The 27,122-nt window shown below is 36.8% G+C and overlaps 1 protein-coding gene across 1 annotated transcript in view; it reads left to right on the top strand.

The window, feature by feature from the left end:
• The window catches only part of DNAJC5B (DnaJ heat shock protein family (Hsp40) member C5 beta), a 73,060-nt gene extending 46,562 nt beyond the window's left edge, over nucleotides 1-26,498 (top strand). The window contains exons 4-6 of the mRNA XM_012737190.2: nucleotides 8,506-8,719; nucleotides 11,194-11,365; nucleotides 26,304-26,498. Of these exons, the coding sequence (XP_012592644.1) occupies nucleotides 8,506-8,719; nucleotides 11,194-11,365; nucleotides 26,304-26,398 (481 nt within the window). The 3' untranslated portion in view covers nucleotides 26,399-26,498. The remainder of the gene's footprint in view (nucleotides 1-8,505; nucleotides 8,720-11,193; nucleotides 11,366-26,303) is intronic.
• The last annotated feature ends 624 nt before the right edge of the window (nucleotides 26,499-27,122 follow it).

Raw genomic sequence — 27,122 nt, 5'->3', positions numbered from 1 at the left:
TTTAAACAGCTCTACAGGAAAAAGGAGAAAAATCTTTGACACTAGTTCAACAAGGATGAGGGTCCTACAATTTTATTGATTCTAAAGTGCTATAACCCAGGAGATCGGGCAAACTGGAAGCAAATCATCTATGGTTGGTAGTTATGTTGGTTCTCAATGAACCATGCCCCTTGGTATTCATGTCCTTATGTTGTAGCCCTGAATCTAGGCTGGCTCTCTGATCTGATTTAATCAACACAATGTGGTAGAAGTGATGCTCTACCTAAATCTTAAAAAGGCCTATGAGCATCTGCTTTGTTTTAGGCTAGCCACCATTTAAGAAATTTAACTACCCAAGACCACCTTGTTGTGAGAAGCCCCACCTAGCCATGAGGAGAAGCCACATGGAGAACAGAGTCCCTCGTCCAACAGCTCTAGCTGAGCTTCCAGCCTCATGGAGCACCAGCTCACCAACAAGTAGTAAGTGAAGCCATCTTGGAAGCAGATGCTCAGCTCCAGTGGAGTTCCCTCAACCAGTGCTAAGTAGAGCCAAGTAGAACTTGTCCCCACCAAGTTCTGCCCACTTAAAACATGGGAGCAAATAAAAAAAATGCTTGTTGTTTTAGATTACTAAACTTTCAAACTTTACTGTAACATGTTACAGAGAAATAATAATGAAAGCACCAGTCTTGTATGGATGGCAACTGAACTTTGAGCCATCTGGGTAGCCAAAGAAATCTTGATCTTTACTATTGGATTAAGATGATCTCAGTTTTACAAAGATCCCCAGATATCTGGAAGTAGGAAATAAAAGTGCTTTTTGGTATAAGATAACATCTTCTTAGTCCTCAAATTATTTCTTAAAAATTTTTAAAAAACAATATCTGTCACACAGAGATAATTAAGCACACAGGTTAAGACAATATGAACAAGAATAAGCAGAAATGAGATGATGGAAACAGAACCATGGGGATTTTAGACGTGTGGATTATCAGACACAGATTTTTTAAGTAACTGTCTATGATCAAGAAGATAAAATATGAGATTGAGAATTTTCACAGAAAACTGAAAATTATGAAAAGGGATATTTCAGATTTGGAAAAGAAACAGGGAAACTCTACAATTAAAATTACAACAACCAAACTCAAGAACTCAACAGTGAGTTTTACCAGGTTAAAGAGGTGACTGGAAGATAACTCAGAAGAAAATGGCTAGAAAAAAAAATTACAAAGGACAGGAAACAATGTGAAAAGATAAAAGACATAGAGGATTCATTAAGAAGGTCTTAGATATATGCAACTGGAGTCTGAAAACTAGAGTAGAAAGAGAATGGAGGAAGCCATTTGAAAAAAATAATATATGTGAATTTTCCAGGTTCATGAAAGATATTAATCCACATATACTCACCAAAAGCCAAGCAGAATAAATAAAAGAACTCTATGGTCAGGCACAACACAGAAAAACTGCCAAAAACCGAAGATGTAAAGCTTTTATGACAACTAGAGAAAATATACAGATTACCTTTAAAGAACAACCATTAGACTTACAACTGATCTTTCAACGAAGATAATGGCTGCCAGAAGACAGTGGACTGAAATCTTCAATGTGCTAAAAGAAAATAACTGATAATCTACAATTCTATATCCAGGAAAAATACTCTTCAAAATTGAGATGAATAAAGACATCTTAAGTTAAAAAAAAAAACCTGAAAAATAAACAGATTTTGTGCTAAAGGAGATAATAAGGGATGTCCACAGGCAGAAGAAAAATGATCCCAGATGGATGGTCAAAGATGCAAGAAAGAACCAATAGTAATAAAAATGGCAAATATGTGAGTAAATGTACATAAATACTAATTGTATAAAATATCTTTAAATACTAATTGCATGACATAATTCTGTGGGGTTTAAAAACTTAGAGAATTAAAGTACCTGCTACCAACAACACAAGTTGAGAGGGGAGTAACAGTGTTAATGTTCTAAGATTTTCATATAATTCTGAACAAAGGCAAAAGAACATTAATATTAGACTTTGATAAGCCAAGGATTTTGTAATCTCTGGAAAGACCCCAAAAAGAATAATAAAAGAATATATAATTTCCAAACCAACAGAAAGAAAATACAAAATAATAAGAAAGAATCAATCCAAAAGAAGTCAAAAAAGGAGAGGAAAAAGAAAAATATTTTAGATGGAACAAATAGAACATGAGGAAGTGGTAGATTATACCTGAAAATAGCAGTAATTTTATTAAAAATAAATATAGAATAAATGCTTCAATTAAGACAAAAAAGTCATTCTGAATAAAAAACCAAAACTATATGTTGTTTATAAAAGATACATCTAATATTTAAGAATACAGAAAATTAGAAAATAAAAGGAGGGGCAAAGATATGCTATGTAGACACTTACCAAAAGAAAGTGGTATAGCTTTATTAAAACCAAAGCCGAGATAGAAAGCATTATTAGAGATAAAGAGGAATACTTCATGATTACAAAAGTATGATTAACCAAGAATATGTAGCAGTGGTAAATTTATATGCTTCTAAAACACATGGCCTACAATATACAAAGCAAAGAGTTGACAGAACTTTGAGGAGAAATATGCAAACTAGTAGTCATAGGAGGAGATTTTAACACATCTTGCTTGATAGATTAATAAAATGGCTGAAGATACAGAAGATTTGAACAAAAAAATTAACAAACAAAACCAAGTGCTATTATATAAAAGCAAAGCACCCAATAGATAAAGAATATATATTGTTTTCAAGTCTATGTGGAATATTTATAAAAACAATGAGACAGAAAGCAAGTCTCAAATATTAAAGGATTTCAATCATACAAAATATGTTCTCTAAGGACAACAATTAAGCTAAAGAATAAAAATTTTAAAATAACTAGGAATTTTCTGTATGTTTGAAAATTAGGAGGTATAATTTAAAATAACTCATGGGAAAAATAACAAACCACAATTAAAATTAGAAAATATCAAGAACTCAATGCTACATATTAACACATAAAATGCAGTTAGAGTAGTACTTAGAGGAAAATGGATAGAATTAAACATACATATTAGAAAACTGAACCAGCAATAAATTTAAAAAAATACATAATGACCAAGTTGAGTTTATGCCAGGAACACAAACTTCATTTAACATTTAAAAACTCAATCAGGCTGGGCTGACTGAGTCAGCTATAAATGGGTCATAGACTTCCATATGAAAGACAAAACTGTAGAGATTTTAGAGTTATAAAGATTTTATAGAACAAATATCTTCCTGAATTCAGGAACAGATAGATTATTTTAACTAAATTAAGAACTTCAGTTCACCAAAAGCTACTATAAAGAAAGTCACAATGACAAAGCCCCAGAAAGGGAGAAGTATATGTAATACATACAACTGACAAAGAATTTGTATAAAGAATATGTATTTTTTTTTTTTTTTTGAGACAGAGTCTCGCTTTGTTGCCCAGGCTAGAGTGAGTGCCATGGCATCAGCCTAGCTCACAGCAACCCTAAACTCCTGGGCTCAAGCGATCCTCGTGCCTCAGCCTCCCAAGTAGCTGGGACTATAGGCATGCGCCACCATGCCCAGCTAATTTTTTCTATATATATTAGTTGGCCAATTAATTTCTTTCTATTTATAGTAGAGACGGAGTCTAGCTCTTGCTCAGGCTGGTTTCGAACTCCTGATCTTGAGCAATCCACCCGCCTCGGCCTCGCAGAGTGCTAGGATTATAGGCGTGATCCACCACGCCCAGCCTAGAATATGTATTTTTTAATACCACAAATTAATTTTAAAAACCAAACAAAAAATTTGTAGAAGACTAAAATGCACTTAAATAGAGGATATCCAAATGACATGTATCAGCCTTATCTAAACCATATTGTGTTACACATATATATTATACAAACCACCAGATTGACAAACAGTAAGATGTCTCAAAAGCTGGGAAAACCCGGTCAGAATCGAGGTGGAGGTGATGCAGAGACTGGTAGAGAGTAGCAGGTAGATCTCGTCTACCTGCTAACTAACTACCTGCTGCTAACTCATGAAAGTGTTAAATGGGGTGAAGAAGAGATGAGGCAAAACATTACAATTCTTAGAATTATTCCATTGCCTCAGAATAGGTAGATATTGGTAAACCTTCGATAGGTAGACCTTTGATAATGACAACTATAAACTCTGTGTTTATCTATTGTATCTGCCACTCATTGAACTCACCATGCATTTTAGTTGACAGCTTTCGTTAGATTTTGAAGTGGAAGTTAGAGGCATTGAATGCTATTTCTAATATTAATTATAGCCATACCACATTAACGATAACTAAGAGTATAGAGAGATTCAGAATTAAAGGCTCACATTCTGGCTGGATATTATGTCACTTTAAGTATAAAATTAGAAATGACAAGGAATACCTTTAAAATGAATAGATGACTATTCCATGTAAATGCACTCCAAGTACTTCCTTAAACCCCTAAATTCCACAGGTGCTTCCTTGCTCTAAGGACAATTTGCAGGTGGGTGGGGCATTGCACTACTAGCTCCTTGAATGGCTATGTAATTTTGGCAGCTGCCTCTGCTCACCATATTTCCCAAGGATTCCTCAGAGCCAAGAGTATCTGCCAAGAGGAGTCAAAATGCTGCTGACGACCGAGAATTGGATTTGTTACAAATAGAGGTGTTCCAGCCCTCTGAATTTGCCAAGTCCGTTGTTGGGAGTATGATGAATGGATGGGGTACTTCTGCCCTTGTGAGCTGACAGAGATCCAAGCAGCTTTAAAAAGGGCACGAAGCCAGGCTTCTCTGGTGAAGTCTTGGGTAGTGTGCGTCGGTCTACAACTGAACCCCAGAAACAAGAAAATGTATGTAAAGAGGCGTCTTCCAGGGATTTCTTGCATTTAAGGCAGAAGTAACGGCACTTTCACTTGATAGGGCCAGACGCGATATCTTTGAAACCAACGGGGGAAATGCCATGCCACTTCTAGTCCAAGGCCCAGAGTGAGAATTCCAGGAATAGTATGCCGTTAAAAGTAATGTCCACTGGAGGCTTTTTCATGATGATTGTTGCATTGTTACAGTTTGGGGACGTTTCTTTCTCCCTTTTCTTTTTTCTTTTTTTACCTCCCCCTTAATTTGGCAATGGGTCATCTAAGGGAACAAATTCTAAACTTTCAGCTATCCAAAGAGAATAAAATTTGTGATGATAGCTTTAAAATGCTTAGAGGAAAACACCACATGAACACTATGTATAGGTTTTTATCACAAACAAAGCTAGAACGAAGTTTGACAAAAAACTAAATTTTTAGTTTAACTAAATAAATTTAGTTAACTAAAATCAAGTTTTAGTTTAACAAAAACCTAAAACTAAATATGTAATGCCAATGTGCAGCTAAAAGCACTGTTAATTTTGGTTATAATCTTCCATTTTTCTATTTCTTTTCTGCTTATTTTTCTGTGTAAAGACATATATGCAATTGTCTGTGTGCATGTGTGTGCATATGTGTGCATGTGTGTGTGTGTATGTGTGTGAAGGTCACCAAGGATTTTCATATCACTACATCCAGTGGTCAATTCTTAGTCCTCATCTTACATGACCGGCTAGTAGCATTTGACAGAGATGATCACACTCTTCCTTAAAATACTTTCTTAATTCAGATCCTAAGACCCCACACTCCCTGGTTTTTCCTTCTGCATCGTCAGCGTCTCTTTCTTATCCCTTCCCAAAGCTCAGTCCTTATACTTCTTGGACCCTCTCTTCCAGTTCCATGGTTCTAAATATCATCTGCCTGCTGAGAACTCCCAAATGTACATTTCCTGCAGTAACTCTTGCCTGAACTCCAGACTCATTTCCCTCTGCCTCTATCTTCACTTGTAAGGATCTAATAGGCATCTCAAAGGTGTCCAAAATGGAGCTCCCGAATCCTAGCAAACCACTCCCCACTGCCAAAAACAATTTCATGCCATCTCATTACATAGTACTCCAAACTTCCAATTGCTTAGGCCAAAACTCTGGTGCCTCCTAATTCTTCTTTTTCCCTCCCACCCCACATCCAATCCATCAGCTAGTCCTCGAAATATATCCAGAATCCAACCACTTCTCACTATATCCTCCACTACCGCACTGGTCCAAACACCCATGAACTATGTGCCTGGATCACTACAAGAGTCTCCCACAAGAGTCTCCCCTGCCTTGCCTTCATCCCTCCAAGACTGAGTGATTCTCCTGTCACTCTTCTCAAAACACTCTGATGGCTTTCCACATCACCCAGACTAAAGCCAACATCTTTACAATGGCCTACTAAATATTCTGTGTGCCTTACTTTTTAAATGTAAAAATATAAATACAGGAGGCAGCATAGTGGTTAAGAGTCCGTGGTCAAGGCTTGCTTGCTTGTGTTCAAAACCTGGCTTTAATTATTAGCTGCGTGATGTTTGTTAGGCAAGTTACTTAACTTTTCAGTGTCTACATTTCCTCATCTGTAAAATGTGACAATTATATCTATCTCACAGAGTTATTGTGAGGATTTATGAATTAATTTTCATAACATGCTTACAATTGTACTGGCATATAGTAAACATAAAAATTTTTTAAATGAAAAGATGGGTATTAATGCTATTAGCAACAGAGTTCATCAGAAATTCTGCACGTAAAACACATGTTGCCAAATGGTCCTGTGTATAAGAATTTATAAATGCTCCAAACATCTTTCAAAAAGGATGAGAAATGTTCTGGTTGAATAGATTTTAAATGGACTATCATTGTTTTTATGTTTTTAAATTTATTCTGAGTTTGGGGTTAGAATGGATTATGATTTGTGTTTCTAAATATTTTGGTACTTTTTAAGCATCCTATTGCTGAGCTGCTGAAATATTCATCTACTTCCTAATGACTTCAATTCCTAAAATGGGCATGATTTGTTCAATTTCTCATGTTGATTGATTTGTAAGGTATACTTTACTTTGCTTCCCTGTTTCTGGATTTTTATTACTGTATTAAAATGAAACAACTTTAATTGATCCAAACCCATACAATAAACAAAAGCTCACTGTGTATTCCCACCTATACCCCAGGAGAGGCACAGTAGGGAGAATGAGTCATATGGAATTTCCAGTAGAGAGACATAAAATTAATTGACTTTTTAGTGGCAAAAATAGCACAGGCTCAATTTTGAACATAGCTTTAATCATTATTTAAATCTGTCAGCAGGGGAAATGAGGGTCATGGCCCCAGACAAGAGACTGACGCTCGCAGCTGAGCTCTCACTTGCATCTTCTAGGTTGCCCTTTATACTCGAGCATAACTGAAGAATAAAGGACGCCCCCAAATCCCACCCTCACCTCCCCACACGCAGAGCAGACAGCCATATCCTTCAGGAACTGCTTTCTGATCCCCAGAGGACAGACAGCCTTTTACTCACAAGTAAACTTCTACAGATTATGTGAAGTGGAAAGACCTATTTGGAAAGAGGCCAAATATGCATTTGAATACAAGGGAAGTCACAATATTTGCTCAGAAAAACAAAAGGGAGTTAGGACTTGTGGAAGACTAATGAAGGGATGAAGGGGTCATAATGTTGTTTATGAGAGGATAAATTAGATATATATATATATTTTTTTTTTTTTTTGATAGCTGAGTTGAACTTTTAGAATATGTGCTGTGAAGTTCTGTTAATTCCGGAAAGTTCTTCCAGTTCTAAATGGTATTTTGGTGTAAACTGGTCCTGTTGCTGGAACTCTTAAAGGCCTCTGCATGTTGGGGTGGGCTAGCGATCAGCTTCCAGGTAAAGAGAAGTTTCACATTTGCTGCCAACAGCAAAGTGTCTCAGGCTCAACAACATGCAGCTGTTGGGCCGCAGTCTGAAATGTCGGTCCTTGGAGCACTCATGGACAAAGAATGACCAGATGCACCAAAGTAAGGCAAGCAAGAGAGTGAGGTTTATTGAGGAGAGAAAGACAGGATTACAGAGTAAGAGCAGGATACCAGGTTTGCAAAGCGAGATACACACGCCACAGATAATGGTCGGACCCATTGTCACGGCAAAAAAAAAAGAGAGAAAAAAAGGGCTTGGTTATGGTCTGGGTCTTGTTTTATAGTGTCGGGATTGGGACCTCCCTCCTGGTTTAAAGGTCACCATGGAACCACTTTGATCAGACAGTTGGGAGTGATGTGATCTGAGTCTCACTGCGCATGCGGATCTCCCATGAGCCTCTGTGAAAGCCTGTAGGGGTGGGGGTGGACTGCAAGGCACCCACTGTCATCCCCCACTAGCTGCCTAACACAGCTATTGAGAATTCCTTTGGGATGTGAGGACAGATGTAAGACCATTGTACCTGCATTATTAGAAACAAGAGATACCATTGAAAGAAAACCTTATTTCTTAGTAAAATCACCATAAGTGTGAAACTAACTTCATAGTATTTGCATGAATAAAGGATATACAAATGAATGATGCCCTTCTAAAATGTCATCCATAATTCTTGCCAAATAACCCTTTTCCTCCCTTTTTTTCTTTTACTTTAAAAGAAAATTGGCCCTGAAACATCATCCAGATAAGAATCCAGATGATCCAGCCGCTGCCGAAAAGTTTAAAGAAATCAACAACGCCCACACCATACTCACGGATGTCTCCAAGAGAAACATATATGACAAGTACGGATCTCTGGGACTCTACGTGGCCGAGCAATTTGGGGACGAAAACGTTAACACCTACTTCATGCTGTCAAGCTGGTGGGCAAAGGTGATTCAGATTTTTTTTTTTTCTCAAAAACAATTTCCTGGAAGACCATGATCTTATTCACTCTTTAAGATTCCACTTCAGAGAAAGTCTAACCTTACTACTATTAAGCTCTTATAAATAACAGAGATATCACTTCCACTGAAAGCTGTTATGTGAGGATCATTTTTGGTTTAGCTCATCAAATAATTATAAAATACTGCATGACTTAAAATACTTCTAGACATTAATTATATTTGAAATTGGAGCTTCAGGTTAATTCTGACTGCCCCCTCATCCCCTGTAATGACTAATTAAGAACTGACTCATTGCTCAAAACCAAAAATAATTTATTAGTGTGACAACTGCTTAATAAATTATTATAGGACAAATTTAGCCATGTACTCTACTATCTATAGCTTAGGCTACATCAGCAAACACAATACTGGGGAGAATGAGTGGTAATTATGTCAGAGGCTCACATGGAGCCTGCTGTGAGGTCGTGGAGAAGGAAATGAGGGGGAAAGGTGAGAATTAAGTAGTGAAGGACAGGGAGTTGGAGAGCCAGGGGGGAGGGAGACAGACTGAAATGGATATCTGGTTAAGAAAAAGGCAACATTTTTAAGGACTCAGTGCAATCAAGATTAGCTTTTGTATAGTAAATTTTGTTTGGTTTCCTAGGAATCTCTAATATATGTATGTTTGGTGATGGTTCTTATGTGTTTATGAATTCTAATATCCTTATCTCCTGATAAAAGTATATTTATACATGGGCCATACATCTAGTCCATCAGCATATTTTATGGACAGTCCACTCCATATTCATATGAGTTGCAATTAATAATAATAATAATTACTATAGTAATAAAAACCCAAATCTCCAAAGGAGGCAGGTTTCATGCTCAGTAGCATTCTGATTGCTACTTTTTTCCACTAGAGAGAATGTGTTTTGTGCATATGCATGCTGAGTCTGTAACCTAAAGCTTCGAGTGCCTACTGCAGCCCCCAGGGTTCTTTTTCTTGGGGTTACCTGGAATTCCCATTGAAACCCTTTTCTCCATTGTTGCTGAAGATTTGGGAGGGAGACAAGTTCCTGTTGAGCAGATTTGGAACTTGGAATAAGAGTATACATACTGATAGTGTCATTTATGACAATAGGTGAAGGTTCACATGACAATATGGGCTTCCGTGGGCTTGCACGGGAATCTCAGCTCTAGGCATGATTCTCTTCCTTGGGAAGATACATCTTCTACAGTTCCAGATAATTACCCATGGGCACCTGAGTGTGTATAGGGGCCAGCCTGTGTAAAAATGAGAATACAGTTCTTTCCCCAGTAGGTTGACAAAATTGATCAAAATTCATACAGACAAGCAGAGTCTTCCCACTACTATCAGAGATATACAAAATAATTCCTGATGTGGCTCTTTAAAAAATAAGGCCATAGAAAATACACCTTTCCCTTCTACTTGTACCAAAACCCAATTGCATGGTGCCCATCAGAGTGGCCTTGCACACCGCAATCATGTACACACTACTTGAATGAATCAACATGGCATCAAAGATAAGTATTTAAAAAAATATTGGACATCTACTTGTACCTAGTACTGTGCTGAACATTGGAAGGGATAGGCAAGGTTATTTCCCATAAAAGGCAAACAATCTAGTTGGAATAATGAAAGAACAAAACAGTATATGAATGGAAAGAAAACTTTCAGAGACGAGAATAATGTGGGAATTGCACAGTAAAAACAAAAAGGGCAAAAGTAGCTAAAGAAGGGAGGAGCTTCTTGGGGCAATGGCTCAAGAACACTGCATAGGAGAGCCTTGCAGGCAGTCTGTGAGGGAGGAGGGTGTTGCAGTTGTTTTCAGAGTAATTCACCTAAGGCAATGAAAATATAGTTTCCTTAGCAAAGAGATCCTGCATGCAAGTGTGTGCCTGAAGCTCCCCAAGCCCTCAGAAGCTCCCCCCCACACCTGGGGCCAGACCCAGGCAGCTGGAGGCTCAGGCAGGACCCAGGTAAGGGTCGTTAGATTAGGGTCTTGACCTCAGGTTACTGAAGAAGTGCAGAGGCACACAGGTGATCTTGTCCCTCATGCCTCCTTAATTGGCTAACAGGTGCATTCCAATGAATGGCGTGTAAGCCACTTTCTATTTCAAATAATATATTTTTAATAAAATCATACTTTGATTTTGCTCAATTCACAAAACTGGACTTCTCACAATTTCAAATTTGGGGACGTCGAGAGTTTCTTTTAATCTTTAGCTACGCCAAACTTAGTGAGCAAACCTTTTATATTTGTGGGGCTGTTCACTAGATGAAGCTACTCATTTATTTATTGCTTTATGCATGCATTAATTCAGTATGTGGTCTGTGGGGTGAACTGTCATGTCTTCAGGTCCCTGGGGCTACAAGGGTGCAGACTTGATTTCTGGGGTTTCTTCCCTTGCGACGCCACCCCTCACCCCCCCATTTTGCCCTGCCTCTGTTTCCCCTAGACCCTGTTTGTCATCATTGGCCTCTTGACGGGCTGCTATTTTTGCTGCTGTCTGTGCTGCTGCTGCAACTGCTGCTGTGGACGCTGCCGGCCCAAGTCATCGGTGCCAGAGGAGGACTTCTACGTGTCCCCAGAGGATCTCGAGGAGCAGATCAAGAGTGACATGGAAAAAGGTGGAGTAAGATGAGAGCAGGGGGCTGGGGGGCGGGGGGCAGGGGTAGTGGGTGTACTTTCATAGGCCCAACCAAGCACCGGGTCCCACGGTGGGGGACCAGCAAGGATCAGCCTGTTGCTTTAGGATCTCTATTGGAATAGAAGGGAATGCACGTCAAGAAAAGCCGCCAAACCTTGAATTTTCTTCTTTTTGATGACTTACAACCTGTGACCCCTTACTGTGGGGACCCCTGGGTGGCCAGGCCAGCAAACAGAGGAAGTGTTCTGACCATTTTTTATTACTGCCCTTGGAGCCAAATTGTGGGCCCATGGTGAAATGTAATTATAATATTCCTTCGTTTTATTTGAGCTATAAAAGGACAAATTAATCTTTTAATGGGGGCATATACACCAAAAAGATCAAGCAAGAAAGATTACTAATAAATGGGTTAAGCAGTGATATATGCATGGAAACTCCTTCTGTACAGGCAAGGGCCGGTGATATTGGCACAACTTGCTTACAAGTGATGATCCTGGTGCATTAACGCCATCTGCTCTTGTGAGGGAGAGAAATTGTTATAAGATTATGTCCAGGTTGCTGGCTCCATTGTCCACAGTATCTCCCATAGCATCCATCAATCTGGCCCAGTACTCAGTCACTGACAGACGACAGGAAGGGACAGTAAGAGAGGAGAGTGTTGTCATCATTATTCACTGTGTCTACTTTCTCTTCTCCTTTAGAGTGGGAAAACCAAATACAGGTGAATTGAACCTGGATATCCCAAATATACTCTATCACACTCTTCTCTGAAAAGTCTTTCTTGTTTTAAATCAGATAAAAACTCCAACAGGTCATTTCATTGGACCTTCTTTGTGGAATATTTCTTTTCTGGAACAGAAATGCACACACGGTGCCAGATTCCACCCAGGTTTCCTCCCCGCTGGGTGATTGCTGATGAATCTCTGTGCCTCTCACTGTTCTCAGTGCTGACGCCCCAGAGCTGCCGACTCCATTGCAGAGGTCAGATTCCAGATGAAGTAAACCACAATCCCATTTGGCTGTGTTATTAAGAATTCTTAACCAAAAGGAAAAGTTTTGTCTTATTTCTAAATATTTAAAAGCTCCTATCCAGGGATAATCCAGGTTTTGTGGGGCTTGAAATTTACACAATTTGAGCAGCCCTCTTTAAAAAAAAGAACACAAAATTAGATCTGAAAGTGAATATTTATTTAGAATGAGAAAAAGAAAATCACAACAAATTGCAAAGCTTCAAAACTGACAAACACCATAAATATCACAAAATCTAGGAAAATAGCAATCGTTTAATCAACTGCCTGGCACACCTCTGTAATACTTTTGCCCTGATGCTTTGTGGCTGCATATTCTTTGATTGCCTCTTCATGTAACAATAATTTTATTATATCATTTTCTATAGGAAGAATAGAAAACTAATTGCCTTTCCTCTAGCATGTTTAATCAATTTACTTTTTTTAGTTTTGGTGGAGTAGAAAATTTTCCTTCAGCTTTACAACTCATTACTGATAATGCTGTCTACATTTTTAGGGGTTGTCGTCAAATTCAGAAAAACTCCTGTCTAGTTTATTTCATATATAGGTTGTACGATTTGAGGGAGTTTTCCACAGACCACCTTTGACTCTGTACATTTCAAGCCTTGTTGTCCCTCCACCACCCAATACTCCCAAGGGGCAGAGCCCATCAGACACATTCATATCATGTGACACCTCCGCAAGTGAATTGGCAGGGTAAGCTGTAGGAGTCTATCTAAAGAAATTCCTACACCTTGTACGGCTGACAATAATTAACTATACACCAAGTTGTCGCAAATCACAAAAACATATCCCACTCAACTCAAATGAAACCTATCCTCAAATCTTTACCCCCTTCACCAAATCCCCAAAGTGTCCACAGCCCCTCCATTGCCACTTATCAGGCAGACAAGTGTGATGGAAGGAAAGTCACAGTGAAAAGAGTTGTTTTTGTTGATTGTGATCAAAATATCTTACTTTTGCAAATCTACAAAAACGTAGACACATTGCTAGGGCCCCAGCAGGCCCTTGGCAGGGTCTGCACAGGTGAGGGTCCTTGAGCTTAAGTTTCGTTAACTATGTGGCAAACCTGCCACTGCTCTTGGGGCTAACATTTCATTGAGAGAACCTGTGCCTGATTTGCAGTCAGCTAGTTGCATTAGTTAGATTTGTACTTCACTAATTCAGAGACTTACTGTAGTTACAGGCAAAATTAATGCCAATTAAGGATGATGGAAATCAGACTCCATCTGAAGACTGCTTTCAGAACTGTGGTCCAATAAGTGGACTGTGGTCTGATCCACTCTGCAAAAGAAGAGGACCCACCTAAAGCTATTTAGGAAATACACTTGAAAGAGGCTACTAGTCACTTGGAAATTAAATGACTCATGACACATGATAAACAGCATTCATCAAGGTCTTGAATCCATTAGGAGGCACTGGGGTGACATTGGGGATTTGAGAATTTTATTTTAGTGATTCTGAAATTAAATAAAAATTAGCAAACATTTTCTCAGGGTTTTTTCAATACTCACATCAGATCTAATGATAAAATCCTAGGGTGCCAGAGTGGGGAGGCATCTGAGGAGTCAATGGTCACCTCTACAGGGCTTTTCTAGGAGACTCATCATTGGAAAACTGCCCACAGTGGGGAGATTTTCAACCTTATATGAAAGAAAGAGTTGCCCATAAAAATTCAACCACAACAGGAGGGTATAGAGTCAGAGGTAACTCTATACCCTTTTGGCCACCAGCACCACAAGGATACCATCACACTTTTTAAAACTTTTGTGCAAATATTTATGCATTTTGTTTGTTTTACAAAATGATATCATATTCACATGTTATTATGTTTATTTTATGGCTTCTTTGCAGAGGAAAAATTTTGGTAAAATAAAATATATTGATTTTTTTTAAATGGATTGTGCCTTTGGTCATGTCTGAGAAATCTTATGTCATGAAGATTTTCTCTAACATTTTCAAAAAATTTTATAGTTTTATGTTTAATATTTAGATCTATGACCCATTTTTTTTTGTTGTTTTTTTTTTTTTTTTTTTTTTTGAGACAGAGTCTCGGTTTGTTGTCCAGGCTAGAGTGAGTGCCGTGGCATCAGCCTAGCTCACAGCAACCTCACACTCCTGGGCTCCAGCGATCCTTCTGCCTCAGCCTCCCGAGTAGCTGGGACTACAGGCATGCGCCACCATGCCCGGCTAATTTTTTATATACATATCAGTTGGCCAATTAATTTCTTTCTATTTATAGTAGAGATGGGGTCTCGCTCTTGCTCAGGCTGGTTTTGAACTCCTGACCTTGAGCAATCCGCCCACCTCGGCCTCCCAGAGAGCTAGGATTACAGGCTTGAGCCACCGCGCCCGGCCTATGACCCATTTTGAGACAACTTTTGTGTAATGTGTGAGGTTTAAGTCCAGACTCTTTTTTTTTTTTTTTTGGGCATATGGAATCTAATTAGTCTAACACAATTTGTTGAAAAGATTATCCTTTCTCCCTTGAATTGTCTTTGTACCTTTGTCAAAAATTGGTTGACCATATATCTATTGGTCAATATCTGTACTATCTACTCTGCCTCATCGATCTACATGTCTGTCCCTTCACCAATCCCACTGTCTTGCTGTCTGAAGCTTTACAATAAATCTTAAAATCAGGTAGTGATTCCTCCAACTTCATTGTTTATCAAAACAATGATACTATTCTAGATACTAGATTCTAGGTACTATTCTAGTATCTTTGCTTTTATATACAATTTATGTAAAATTTATAAACAGGTTGTCTAGATCTACAGAAAAATACTGCTGAGATTTTTATTGGAATTGCATTAAATTTGTAGATCAGTTTGGAAAGAACTGACATCTTTACTATGTTGAATATTCCAATCCATCAATACATCATGTATCTTGACTTATCTAGATCTCGTTTGATTTATTCCATGAGTATTTTGTAGTTTTCAGCATAACAGAGGTGCTACTATTTGGTTAGATGGATACTTAATTATTTCATTTTGGGGGGAGCTATTACACATAGCATTGGTTTTAAATTTTGTTTCCAATTGTCCATTGCAAGTATTTACAATTACCTTTGTGTATTGGCTTTGTATCTTTGTATCCTGTGTCTTTGCTAAAGTTACTTAGTAGTTTGGATTTGTGTGTGTGTGTGTGTGTGTGTGTGTGTGTGTGTGAATTACTTGGGATTTTCTATTTAGATAATAATGTCATCTGCAAATAGGAACAGTTTTATTTCTTCCATTCCAAATTCTATGCCTTTAATTTCTTTTTCTTGCCTTATTGCACTCAGTAGGGTTTCTACCAATTGGTTTATTGCTATGCTGTCACTGTCTTAAAATTCTTAATTTTTGATTAAAGTATATCACATTTTCACTTTGCACTGGGTTTTGCAAGTTATATAGCCTGTACTGAGAGTATTTCCCTGTATGGACTATACAGGGAAAGTATATTACTCTATGGAGAGTAATTCCCTGTATGGATTTCAAGCTTGATGACTTTAGTCAGTAGAAATTTTTCTTTGGAGGAATTATTATCTATCTTTACATTTACATTTTAAAATCTATATTAGATAAGGATATTTATAAAAACAGAGGAGCCAATATTTACTGGCAAGGACTAAGACAAAATGTTACCAGAGCATAATATGCTGCTTTTGGTTGGTGAGGGGGTGAGGGAAGCTCATTGAGATGAGACAGGATGGGATGGGGAAGAGTAGATGGAGCCAGGGCTTTATATTAATTGTCCATCTAAATGCTATGCTACAGATCATACTGTGCTTAGAGATTTGGCCAGTATATGAAGATTCCAACTGGAAATTTATTTTTCATACATGAACACTGATTTTAAAGAAGAATGGTTAGCAGTTCTTTCTTCTATTATTGTCCCTGTCTTTTATCCAGAAATGCCAAGGTACAAAGTATAGCAAAATTAATATGAGGCAAGCCTCCCTCCAAAATAAAAGTAATAGCTGCTTAACCCTTTCTCTTCTTACCTTGCTAGAATAACAAATAAGAGGAAAGAACAGGGGTTAAGTAGAAAACTACATGTATAATTTGAATTCAGTGGCTAAACACCTCAAATCTCACTTTTTAGAACATGTTATAGGACATTATAAATATTTCTTAATTTATGAAAATTCAAAATTGAAATAGCTAATCATTTTTTACTAATTGACTTATAAAAAACCCATTGGAAATTTTTCACCTGCCTTGAGATAATTTTAACAATTCTAATTTTATATATGTAAAGGTTTTTTTCTTGCATGTTTGTTATTCTGTTTGTATATTTTTATTCTGTTATATGTTTGAAACATGCCTATTCCTTGACCTTAGCTAAGGTCTAAGGTACCTTTTGATGGTGTAACCTGGTACCAGTCTCTGTTTAACAGTGGTGGTACTGGTGGGATTTGGTAGCAGAGGGGAGAGATTTGTTTGGGTTTTTGTGTCTCTTTCAACTATATCAAAGGACATAATCCAGCTTCTACCCTTAAGATATAAAGGGAGTGAAGTTCAAACAGTGGTATCTTTAGTATTCACTGGTAGCTACAGAACTTGTAGACAGATTCCCATCTCTTTCTCAAAATAGTGATATACTTCCAGTGGGATGCTAGGAACACAGGAGAATTCTATTGTTCTTATGAATCAATCAAGATTAAATGGAAAAGAGAGAGTGTCTTGGAGGAGCCCTTACCCCATTTTTTAAAACCTGAAAGGTAAAATGCTAAGTGGGTCCCAGGTTATTTCCCTTACTTTCACATGTTCACAAATTAGAAGTTCTGCTTTTTGAGATTTTGAGTAGTGTGTTTAAACAAGCTCATTTAGACCCTACACAGTACTCCTCCTCTGTTAGCTGAAGGCCACAGTGAAATCCCAATTCTGCTAGCTAAGAGAACTTTATAGGCCATCTTGAGATAGAACCTATAGCCTATAAAGCCCTCTTAAGGTTGAACCTTGTTCCATAGGACTGTGTATGTGTGTGTTATGTGAGTGTGTGTGCACATGTGTATGTGCGACAGTGTAACAAGGTGTAGAAGAAAGAGCCTGAATCATTACCGGTTACCTCTGAACGCCCTGGCAAAGCAAACTAAAAATACAAGAGCTAAGTTTAATATGCTTCTTCCAAGGTGAAGGCAGTGGAATAAAATTCAACCAAAATTCCCAGCTACACCCGAAACATTTCTTGTGGAGTCATGGTTTTCCCATTTTGTTTTTGGAGGAGGGGGAATAAAGTATTTAAAGGAGAAGGAGATTTTATAGTGTTGACCTTGAATCTAAAAATGTGGGATTCAGTGCACAGAAAAATCTGTTGACTACTTAACTGTTCTTGCCGCTCACCTGGATAAAACCCAAATACATTCACAACCACTGAGCTGAAAAGGCCATATGGCTTGTAATTAGACTCTCTCTCTTGGCCAAGATATTGAGACGTTTTTTACATTTGCTGTTCAGCATTCATCACATCTTACTTCCCAGGAAAAGGGCACCAAGGAAGAGATTAAATTTATCCTTCCTCTTTTTGCCACTCCCCATTCAATCTCCTTCCTACCCCCTTTCCCTCTGATCTAAAGGAACGTATTTCTAAAAATAATGCATAGAAAATAATGCTTGCAACTAGACTAGAACACTTTACTATAAAATGTAAAAAAGTCAGCATTATCAAGGCTTTAGGCCAGGCCAGTAGGATAGCTGAATCAGCTCAGAAAGCTCTCCAAAAAAACAGCTCAAAGTGGACCCGAGGTTTCTTTGATTTTTGGCCCCCAAGGTTTATTGAGATAGTTGTTCAACAGCAAACTTTTATTGATCACTTAATATTTGCCTGATAAAAGAAAGACATGCTTCCCGGTTATCTTGGATCTAACAACCCAGTAGAGGAGACAAATATTAAGCAGATACCCATACAAATAGCTAGTTGATTGGGTACAATCAAGTACAATAAGCCCACAGGTACAATAAGTCCACCAAAGGAAACACATAGGGGCGGTGAAAATAAACACTAGGGAGCCTCACATGAATGCAGGTGAGGACAGCTAGTGACATTTAAAGCAGAAGATTTAAAGAATGGAGAAGGAGTTAAGGAATATGGGATTGTGGAGATGGAGAACTCTAGAAGGGGTGAATCTTAATACAAGCAGAGCATTTGGCACAATCTTTCCCTGTGTCCTTGTGAATAAGATAGCAAATAGTGTCCTTCATGTCAGGCAGGGCAGGTGGAGTCATAGTGGGCTGTTTTATTGAATAGTTTTATCGAGTAATTGAATGAAGCAGAAATTGTGCAAAGACTGTATTTGCAAAGAAACCTAAACCGAGTTATGCTTATTCAAGGGATCAAACTATCAGAATGAAATATGATCAATGAAAGAGCTGGAATCCCCAGCAGCCTGCTAGAGAAGAGCAAGGGCAGTAGGATTAACTTGGACAAGGGGGAAAGGAGTTAAGACACTGTGTGGAGAAAAGTGCAAAGAGGTAGAGGAGAAGGGAAATATTATTCAGCCATAAAAACAGGAACGAAGTACTGCTACATGCTACAGTGTGGATGAACCTGGGAACAGAATGCTAAGTGGAAGAAGCCAGGCACAAAAGGACAAATATCGTATGATTCTGTTCATATGAAATATTCGGCATTGATAAATCCACACATGAAGAAAGCATATAGATTGGTGGTTGCCAGGGCCTGGTGGGGAGTGGGGGAGAAGGCAACAGGGAGCACCTGCTTAATGGGTGCCGGGTTTCCTTTTGGGGCAATGAAATTGTTTTTCAACTAGATAGAGGCTGTAAATTATATACTTATGCATAGTAAATATACCAAATGCCCCTGAATTGTTCACTTTAAAATGGTTAATTTAAGTGAATCTCGCCTCAATTAAAAGAAAAATAATAGAGGGAAGGGTAAGCCAAGATTTGACTAGAGAAAGAAACTATTCATAAATGTGCTTCCTTTAGAAAAGGAGAGGGTTCTTTGTTCCCTACAAATTCTTCCATGGCAGGGAGTGGAGGATCCCACGGGCTTAAAGGGAGGCGTGACAGAGCTGGGAAAGGGACCTACCACCCTTTTATGCCACCACCTGGAGAGCGGTACTGCCAGGGCTGACACAGAGGGCTTTGGAGTTGGACACTGCCGTGTTGAGCCCCAACTCCGTTAGTTCCCGATTGAGGCTTTTGGGTTAATTCTCTTAACTGCTTTATCTGGTATTGTTTTTATTAAGTATTAAATAGATACAAATAAATATGCCCTGACTTTCTACCTCAGAGAAAAGAATATTGCCATTACTTTTAGACTTCCTTGTTTGCTTTTCCCTTCTCAGAAGTAATTATCTTAAATTGCTTGTAATCATTTCTTACTATTCTTTCTCATATTGCAGCTATGTATTTATATTCCTAATTGGTATATCTATCACTTGGTTTTGCATATTTTTGAATTTTAAATGAATGGACTTATACTTCATAATTATCCTTCATCAACTTGCTTTTTTTTCACTCAACATTACATCTCTGAGATTCATTCATATCATGACTGTCATTTCATTTATTTTCACTGTTGTATAATATTCTTGGAGAACATCCCGTTATTTATGTGTCCATTCTACTGTTGATGGACATTTGAGTAGTTTCTGCTTTTTTGCCATTACAAACTGCTGTTATGAATGCTCTTGTACGTACCTCTTTGTGTACGTATTCTAGGGTTTTTCTAGGTATATACACAGGAGTGGAATTCCTTAGCCAAAGGGTATGTACATCGACAACTTATTAGATAAGAATAGTTCTGCAAAATTATTGCACTAATTTACATTCCCACGAACAGTTAACAAGAGTTCTTGTTGCCCCACGTCCTTGCCAACACTTGACATCACCAGACTGTAAATGTGTACCCATCTGGTGGGTGGGAAATGATATACCATTGTGGTTCTATTTTTACCTCCTTGATTACTAGGAAGTTTGAACATCTTTTCATATGCTTATTGGTCATTTGGGTTTCTCCTTCTGTGAAATGCCCATTCAGATCTTTTGCAGGTTTTTAATTATATGATCTACCCTTTCATTAGTGATTTTTAAAATATCTTGGGTATTAATTCTTCACTGATTATGCTTATTTAAAATATATTCTTAGGCAGATGCAGTGGAGTGTTCCTATAATCCCAGCTACTCAGGAGGCTGAGGCAGGAGGAATGCTTGAGCCCAGGAGTTCAAGACCAGCCTGGGCAAAATAGTGAGAACTCAACTCAAAAAAAAAAAAAAAATTCTTCCAGTTTGTGGCTTTGTGTTTCACTCTTTACAGTATCTATTGATGAACCACAGTTCCTAATTTTAATGTAGGCAAACTTTCAATTTTGCCTTTATGTTTAGTGATTTTTATGTTTTGATTAAGAAATCTTATCTCAAGGATATAAATGTGTTCTCCTATACAGTCTTCTCAAAATGTTATAGTTTTGCATTTTCACATGTAAGTGTTTAATCACCTGGAATTGACTTTTACATGTGGTATGATATAGGGTTCCAATTTCATTTTTTTCCCAGATAGAAAACAAAGTGTCCCAGCACACTGATTTCTAATATTGGTTAGATATATATTGAGTTTCTGTAGATATATGGAGTAGTTTCTGGGCTTTCTGTTCTGGTCCATTGGTCATGTTGTCTATTAATATTTGTATGCAATACCAGGCCTGGTCCTAGTATCTGTTTAGGCAAGTCCTCCTCACTTGTTCTTCATGAGAGTCATGCATCCTTGGCCTTTTGCTTTTCTATATAAATTTCAGAATCAGCTTTGTCAAATTCTTTAATATAAGTTCTTTAAGCAAAACCTTTTGGGATCTGGGTTAGAATTGCATTGACTCTACAGATCAATTAGGTAGAGCTGACATCTTCAAGAATTTGAGTCTTCTAATATGTGATGTGGTATATCTCTTCATCTATTTAGGTCTTCTTCATGGGCTTTCACTAAAGATATATCTTATATATTTTGGTTAAATTTATTCTTGAATACTTTACCACTTATTATCAATCAATAAATCATATATATATTAGATTTCTCCTTGGCTTTTTGGTATATAGAAATGCACTTTTTAAAAACATTAATTTTGAATATAAGAATCTAGCTAAATTCTCTATGTCTAATTATTTATTTGTAAATTCTTTAAGATTTCTACATAACTGTTTATATCTTCTGTGAGTAGTGTTAGTTTTGATTTTTTTCCTTTCTGAACCCTTATTATTTTTTTCCTTTCTCTTACCTTTCTGTGTTTGCTAAGGCTACTAGTAAAATGTTGATGAAAAGGTGCTTTCAAGGTTGCATCATAGTTGTTAGGTTTGCTGTAGGTTGTCAGTCAGGTTAACAAAGTTGTCCTCTATTCTTATTTTGTTAGACTTTTATTTTATCATGAGTGTGAAAGTTTATCAAATACTTTTTTCATCAGTTGAGATCATCATGATTTTGTTCTTTAATCTGTTAATATGAAGAATTATATGAATTGATTTTTCAATGTTAAAACAACCTTGCATTCCTCAGATCATTAAACCCAATGCAGTAATAATGTATTAACTATTTTATTCTTTGATGAAATAAATTAGCTAATATTTTGTTTTTGATATTTATAACAATGTTAATGAGTGAAAGCAGCCTATAATTTTCCTTTCTCAAAATTTGTTACTGGGTTTGGTATCAAGATTATGCCTCATGAAATAAATTAGGAAGTATTCCTTCTTTTTTTACTTCTCTTGAAACGTTTGTGTAATATTGGGATTCTTTCTACAGGGTTTTGCAGAACTTTCTGGGCTAATGTGTGTGCAAATTTTAAATTATTAATTCAATTAATTTAATGTTTATAAACCATTCAGGTTTCCTTTCTTCTTTCAAAAAATGGATTCTTCAAATTTGTCTCATATTTTTATACTTCTATAGTATTATCTACATCATTGACCCATTTTTCATTCCTTATATTGGCATTTCTGCTGTCTCTTTTTTAATCATTCTCACCAGATGTTTGACAATTTTATCAGTTTTCTCAAATAAACTTTTTATTCTCTTTTATATTTGTTTCTATTTAGTTTCTGTTCTTTATTATTTCTCAATTTATTCTATTGTGCATTTTCTAATTTTTAAATTTTTATACTTCTTAATTTTCAGCCCTTCTTATCTTGTATTAAATATTTAAGACTATAAATCTTCCTATAAGTTACACTTTAGCTTCAGACACACACAGAGAAACACACAAACATACATGTTCTTATCATCTGAGTTCTAAATATCTTCTGATTTCTATTATGATTTTTTCTTTGGTCTATAAATTAGGCCTGTGTGTATTTTAATTTTTAACCTGTGTGAGTTTTCCAGGTTTCTTTTTGTTGTTTGCATCTAATTGTTCTTTGATCAGAGAATGTCAACAGTATGATACCAATACTTTGAAATGCCTTGAGACTTGCTTTCCAGCCTAGAACTTGGTCAATTTTTACAAATGTTCCACATTGCTTCAAAACAATTCATTCCGCATTTGTTAGGTTCTTGTTCTATATATACCTATTAAATAAAGCTAATTTATTATATGTGTTAGCTTGCTAGGGCTGCCAAAACAAAGTATCAGACTGGGTGTTTCAAACAACAGAAATTTATTCTCTCACAGTCTTGGAGACTAGAAGTCAGAGATCAAGGTAGCAGGGTTGGTTTCTGGGACCTCTCTTCTTGTCCTATAGCTGGTCATCTCCCTGTGACTTCACATGGTGTTTCCTCTGTGTCCAAATCTCCTCTTCTTATAAGGACACCAGTCCTACTGGATTAGGGCCCAGTCTAATGACCTCATTTTAACTTTATTACCCTTTAAAGACCCTATCTCCAAATGTGGCCACATTCTGAGGTACTGGGATTTAGGATTTCAACATATGAATTTGGGGGGAAACACAGTTCAGTCCATGACATAGTACTTTTCAAATTCTTCATATGGTTAAATATTTTTTTCCTTGCTTTCAGTTACTGAGTGAAGCAGTCATCTTCCACTGCGATAATAAATTTTTCTGTTTCTCTATACAGTTCTGTCAATTTTTGCTTTATGTATCTTGAGGCCATGTTTTTAGTGTATATAAGTTTAGAATTTTTATAGCTACTTGGTGAATTGAACATTTGATTATCTCTAGTAATGCTTCTTGTCTTTTATTTTGTCTGTTAAAATATAGTTACTGTAGATTTCTTTAGAGTGTGTGTGGTAAATATGTTTTCATCCTTTTATCTCTACTTCTTATCATCATGTTTTTTGATGTTTCTTTTGTAAACAGCATATAGCTGGGGTTTTTAAGATTTGGTCTGATAATATTTTTCTTCCGAATAGAGTATCAAGTCCATTTGTATTTATTATAACAAATGATATATTTTGATTCTTTTCTAACTTACTTTTTGTGAGAGATAGTATAAAAATAGTTTTTAAAGAACAGACTCTGAGAAATACTACCTAGGTCTGAATACCTGTCTAACCTTGGAGTAGTTACAGTCTGTGCTTCAGTTTCCTCATCTTTAAAATGGGTATAATAATAATCCTACCTCATAGCACTATTATAACTACTGAGTTAATAAAGTGCAAATAACAGTGCTGGGTACACGAAAAGGGCTATATACATGTTTTCTGTTAGTATTTTTATCATTATAATTATCAATTTAAATTGACATGTTTTTTTTCTGTTCCTATTTTTTTCTTTCTTTTTTTATAGAGTATTTTTCTTTCTTTTTTTTTTTTTCTTTGAGACAGAGTCTCGCTTTGTTGCACAGGCTAGAGTGAGTGCGGTAGCATCAACCTAGCTCACAGCAACCTCAAACTCCTGGGCTCAAGCAATCCTCCTGCTTCAGCCTCCTGAGTAGCTGGGACTATAGGCATGTGCCGCCATGCCAGGCTAATTTTTTTCTATATATATTAGTTGGCCAATTAATTTCTTTCTATTTTATTTCTTATTTCATTTCTTCCCCTTCTCTGATTTGGAAATGATATTCTCTGTTTTATGCTTTTAGAGTTACCCTAGAGATTTATCAAGCACACAATTTATAAGGCTTAAAGTTATTTCTTACCTTTAACCCTCCTCTTGAACAATATAAGAATTTTATAACATTTTAGCTCTGATCATCCCCTTTCTGACTTAAATACTATTATTGCATTCTAGATTTTTCTCAATTTTAAACCTCATAAATTTTTTTATTGCTTTACATAGTCAATAATTGGTTTTATCCACATATTTACCACTTTCTTTGCCAATCATTTCTTTCTACAGCTCAAATATTCCATCTGATAACACTGCCTTTTTGCCTGAATTACATCTTTGTAATTGGATCTGCTAGTGGCAAAGTTTATGTTTTTATTGTCTAAAAATACTTGTCTATAATAACCTTTTGAAAAAGGAATGTAACTTAATAAGAGGGTCTGTCAACAAATCTAGGTTATTTTCTTTCAGCATGTTGAAGATACAATTCCATAGTTTTTTTTTAGCTTCTATATTGGCTACTGAGAAGTAAGATTGCTTTTAAGACTATTTAGTCTTTGGTGTTCAATGTCACTAACATGTTTTAAATATGAGTTTCTTTTTAATTTATGTTAACTAGTTCTTGGATTTGTGTATTGGTGTCTTTAATCAACTCTAGAAAATTTTTACCCATCAAATATTCAAATGTTGCCTCTCTTCTTTTTATTCAGTCTTTTTCTGAAAATTGAGTTAGATATAAATCAGATCTTATCACTGTTCTTCATGTTTTTTAACCTCTTTCATATTTACCTCTTTGTGTTACATTCTGGATAGTCTCTTCAGACTTGTCTTCTACTTCATTAATTCTGTCTTTAGCTATTAAACCTTTTCTTGAATTTTTTTTTAATTTCATGGTTTTAATCTCTAAAAGTTTGATTTTTATTAATTTAAAGATCTATTTGATAACTTTAGAAATGTAATTCTTTTGTGTTTGTGTCTGATAAGTGCAGTATTTGAAGTCTTTCTGGGTCTAATTTGGCCTTCTATTATTTCTACTGTATTTCACTGAGTGTGCATTATTTCTAAGTGTAATCACCTTCTCTCCTATCTCTCTCTCTATTTGTTTTTACTATTAGCATATGTATTTTGCAATCTTATAGTGATTCCTTGAGGCCTAGTTTGAAGACAAGGTCATTCATTTCTGCTCAGTACCTGGTAGTACATCTTATATTGCACCACTTTAAACTAAATTATCATCTTGAGGTTTCTTAGAACACATAGTATTGAAAACTTTGTCTGCCAACTTGTGTGTTCATTGGCTTGCCATTAAACATTTTTAGGGTAGCTCCCTCAACTCAGCACCAAAATTTAAGACTAATGAATCTCCTTGTAGATTTAGGGGCATAGTGATTTTAGAGAGAGCATAACCATTTGGGGCACTAGCTTCATGTGAGGAGCTTCCTATTATTACACTCTCCACCTAAATAAGCCCTCGGTTTTGACTCTTATCCCAACAAGGGCCAGGCATGCAATTGCACACTACAGAATTTGAGCGGGAATCTTTCACATAACCTACACCTTTCACATAGATATACACTGTAGTCTATATGAAAGGTACCCTCTGGAGTTGTGCAGTGTCCAACCTGCACAACTACATGTGGTGGTCCTGTCTCCATCCCCACAAGATGGTGAAAGCTACAATTCAAGTCCACCAGGTTCAACAAGTGCCCTCAGGTGAAAGCTGGGTTTAGTGCTTTGGTTTTCAAATTATATGACTGACAGAACTTGAATGAAGAATGCAGGCAGTGCCTCCTCCCTTCTGAAGTCCTTAAAAAGGTAGGCATATTAATATCTGATGAATTGATTTATCAGACATAATTTCAACAAACATACCCATCACTTGCCCCATTAAAAGAACTATAACATGAGAAGAGGGTATTTATTGTTTTGCTTTGTTTATTTTTAGATGTGGACTTTCCAGTTGTTCTCCAGCCTTCAAATGCAAATGAGAAAACACAGCTAATCAGAGAAGAACCTCGATGCTACTGCACAGACTCCTGATGGTGTGCCCACTGATAGTCCACAGGACCTCCCCTTGGTTCAGCCACATCTCCAGGTGGTCATGGGGGAGCATTGGGGCATAAAATGCTGTGAACTTTTCCATATTTGTATTTTATTTTTAGATTAGGGAAAGATGATTGCTACATAATTTTCTCAGTATGCAGACTTTCTCTTTGAGTAGAATTCCTAATGAAACACATTCGACTTTGACGAATAAAGGCCTGAGGAGTTATTTTATGCTCTTTGCAAGAGGTAAGACAGTGGCACTGGACAGCCTGTATGAGCCAGCCCTTTATGTGAGCCAGACCTGATTCCTCACAGACCGAAGTAGTATTCCAAAACAGAAGCCACTTTTCATCCATTTAACTAAATGCAGTATTCATATCTACTGTGAACAGTATCAGCAAAATACACATGAGAATTTACAAGGAATTTTTTTTTTGTGTGTGTAGCCTTTTCCCTGTCAATATTCAATAAGGTTACAAAAGTATTTCAAGAGGCAGGAAGAGATAGTTAGATTTTAAAAAGACAAATCACATTTTAAAGTATATTTTTGGAACACTAAAAATTGGCATTTACTAACAACTGACAAGTAAAACCAGGAAGAAACAGATTTTGTGTGTACTTTTGGTTTTAAAACAAGGCTGGGCATGGTGGCTCATGCCTGTAATTCTAGCACTCTGGGAGGCTGAGGCGGGAGGATCACTTGAACTCAGGAGTGAGA

Source organism: Microcebus murinus, chromosome 7, assembly GCF_040939455.1.
Source record: "Microcebus murinus isolate Inina chromosome 7, M.murinus_Inina_mat1.0, whole genome shotgun sequence".
NCBI classification, from domain to species: domain Eukaryota; kingdom Metazoa; phylum Chordata; class Mammalia; order Primates; family Cheirogaleidae; genus Microcebus; species Microcebus murinus.
This window is presented reverse-complemented; position numbering and strand designations above follow the sequence as displayed.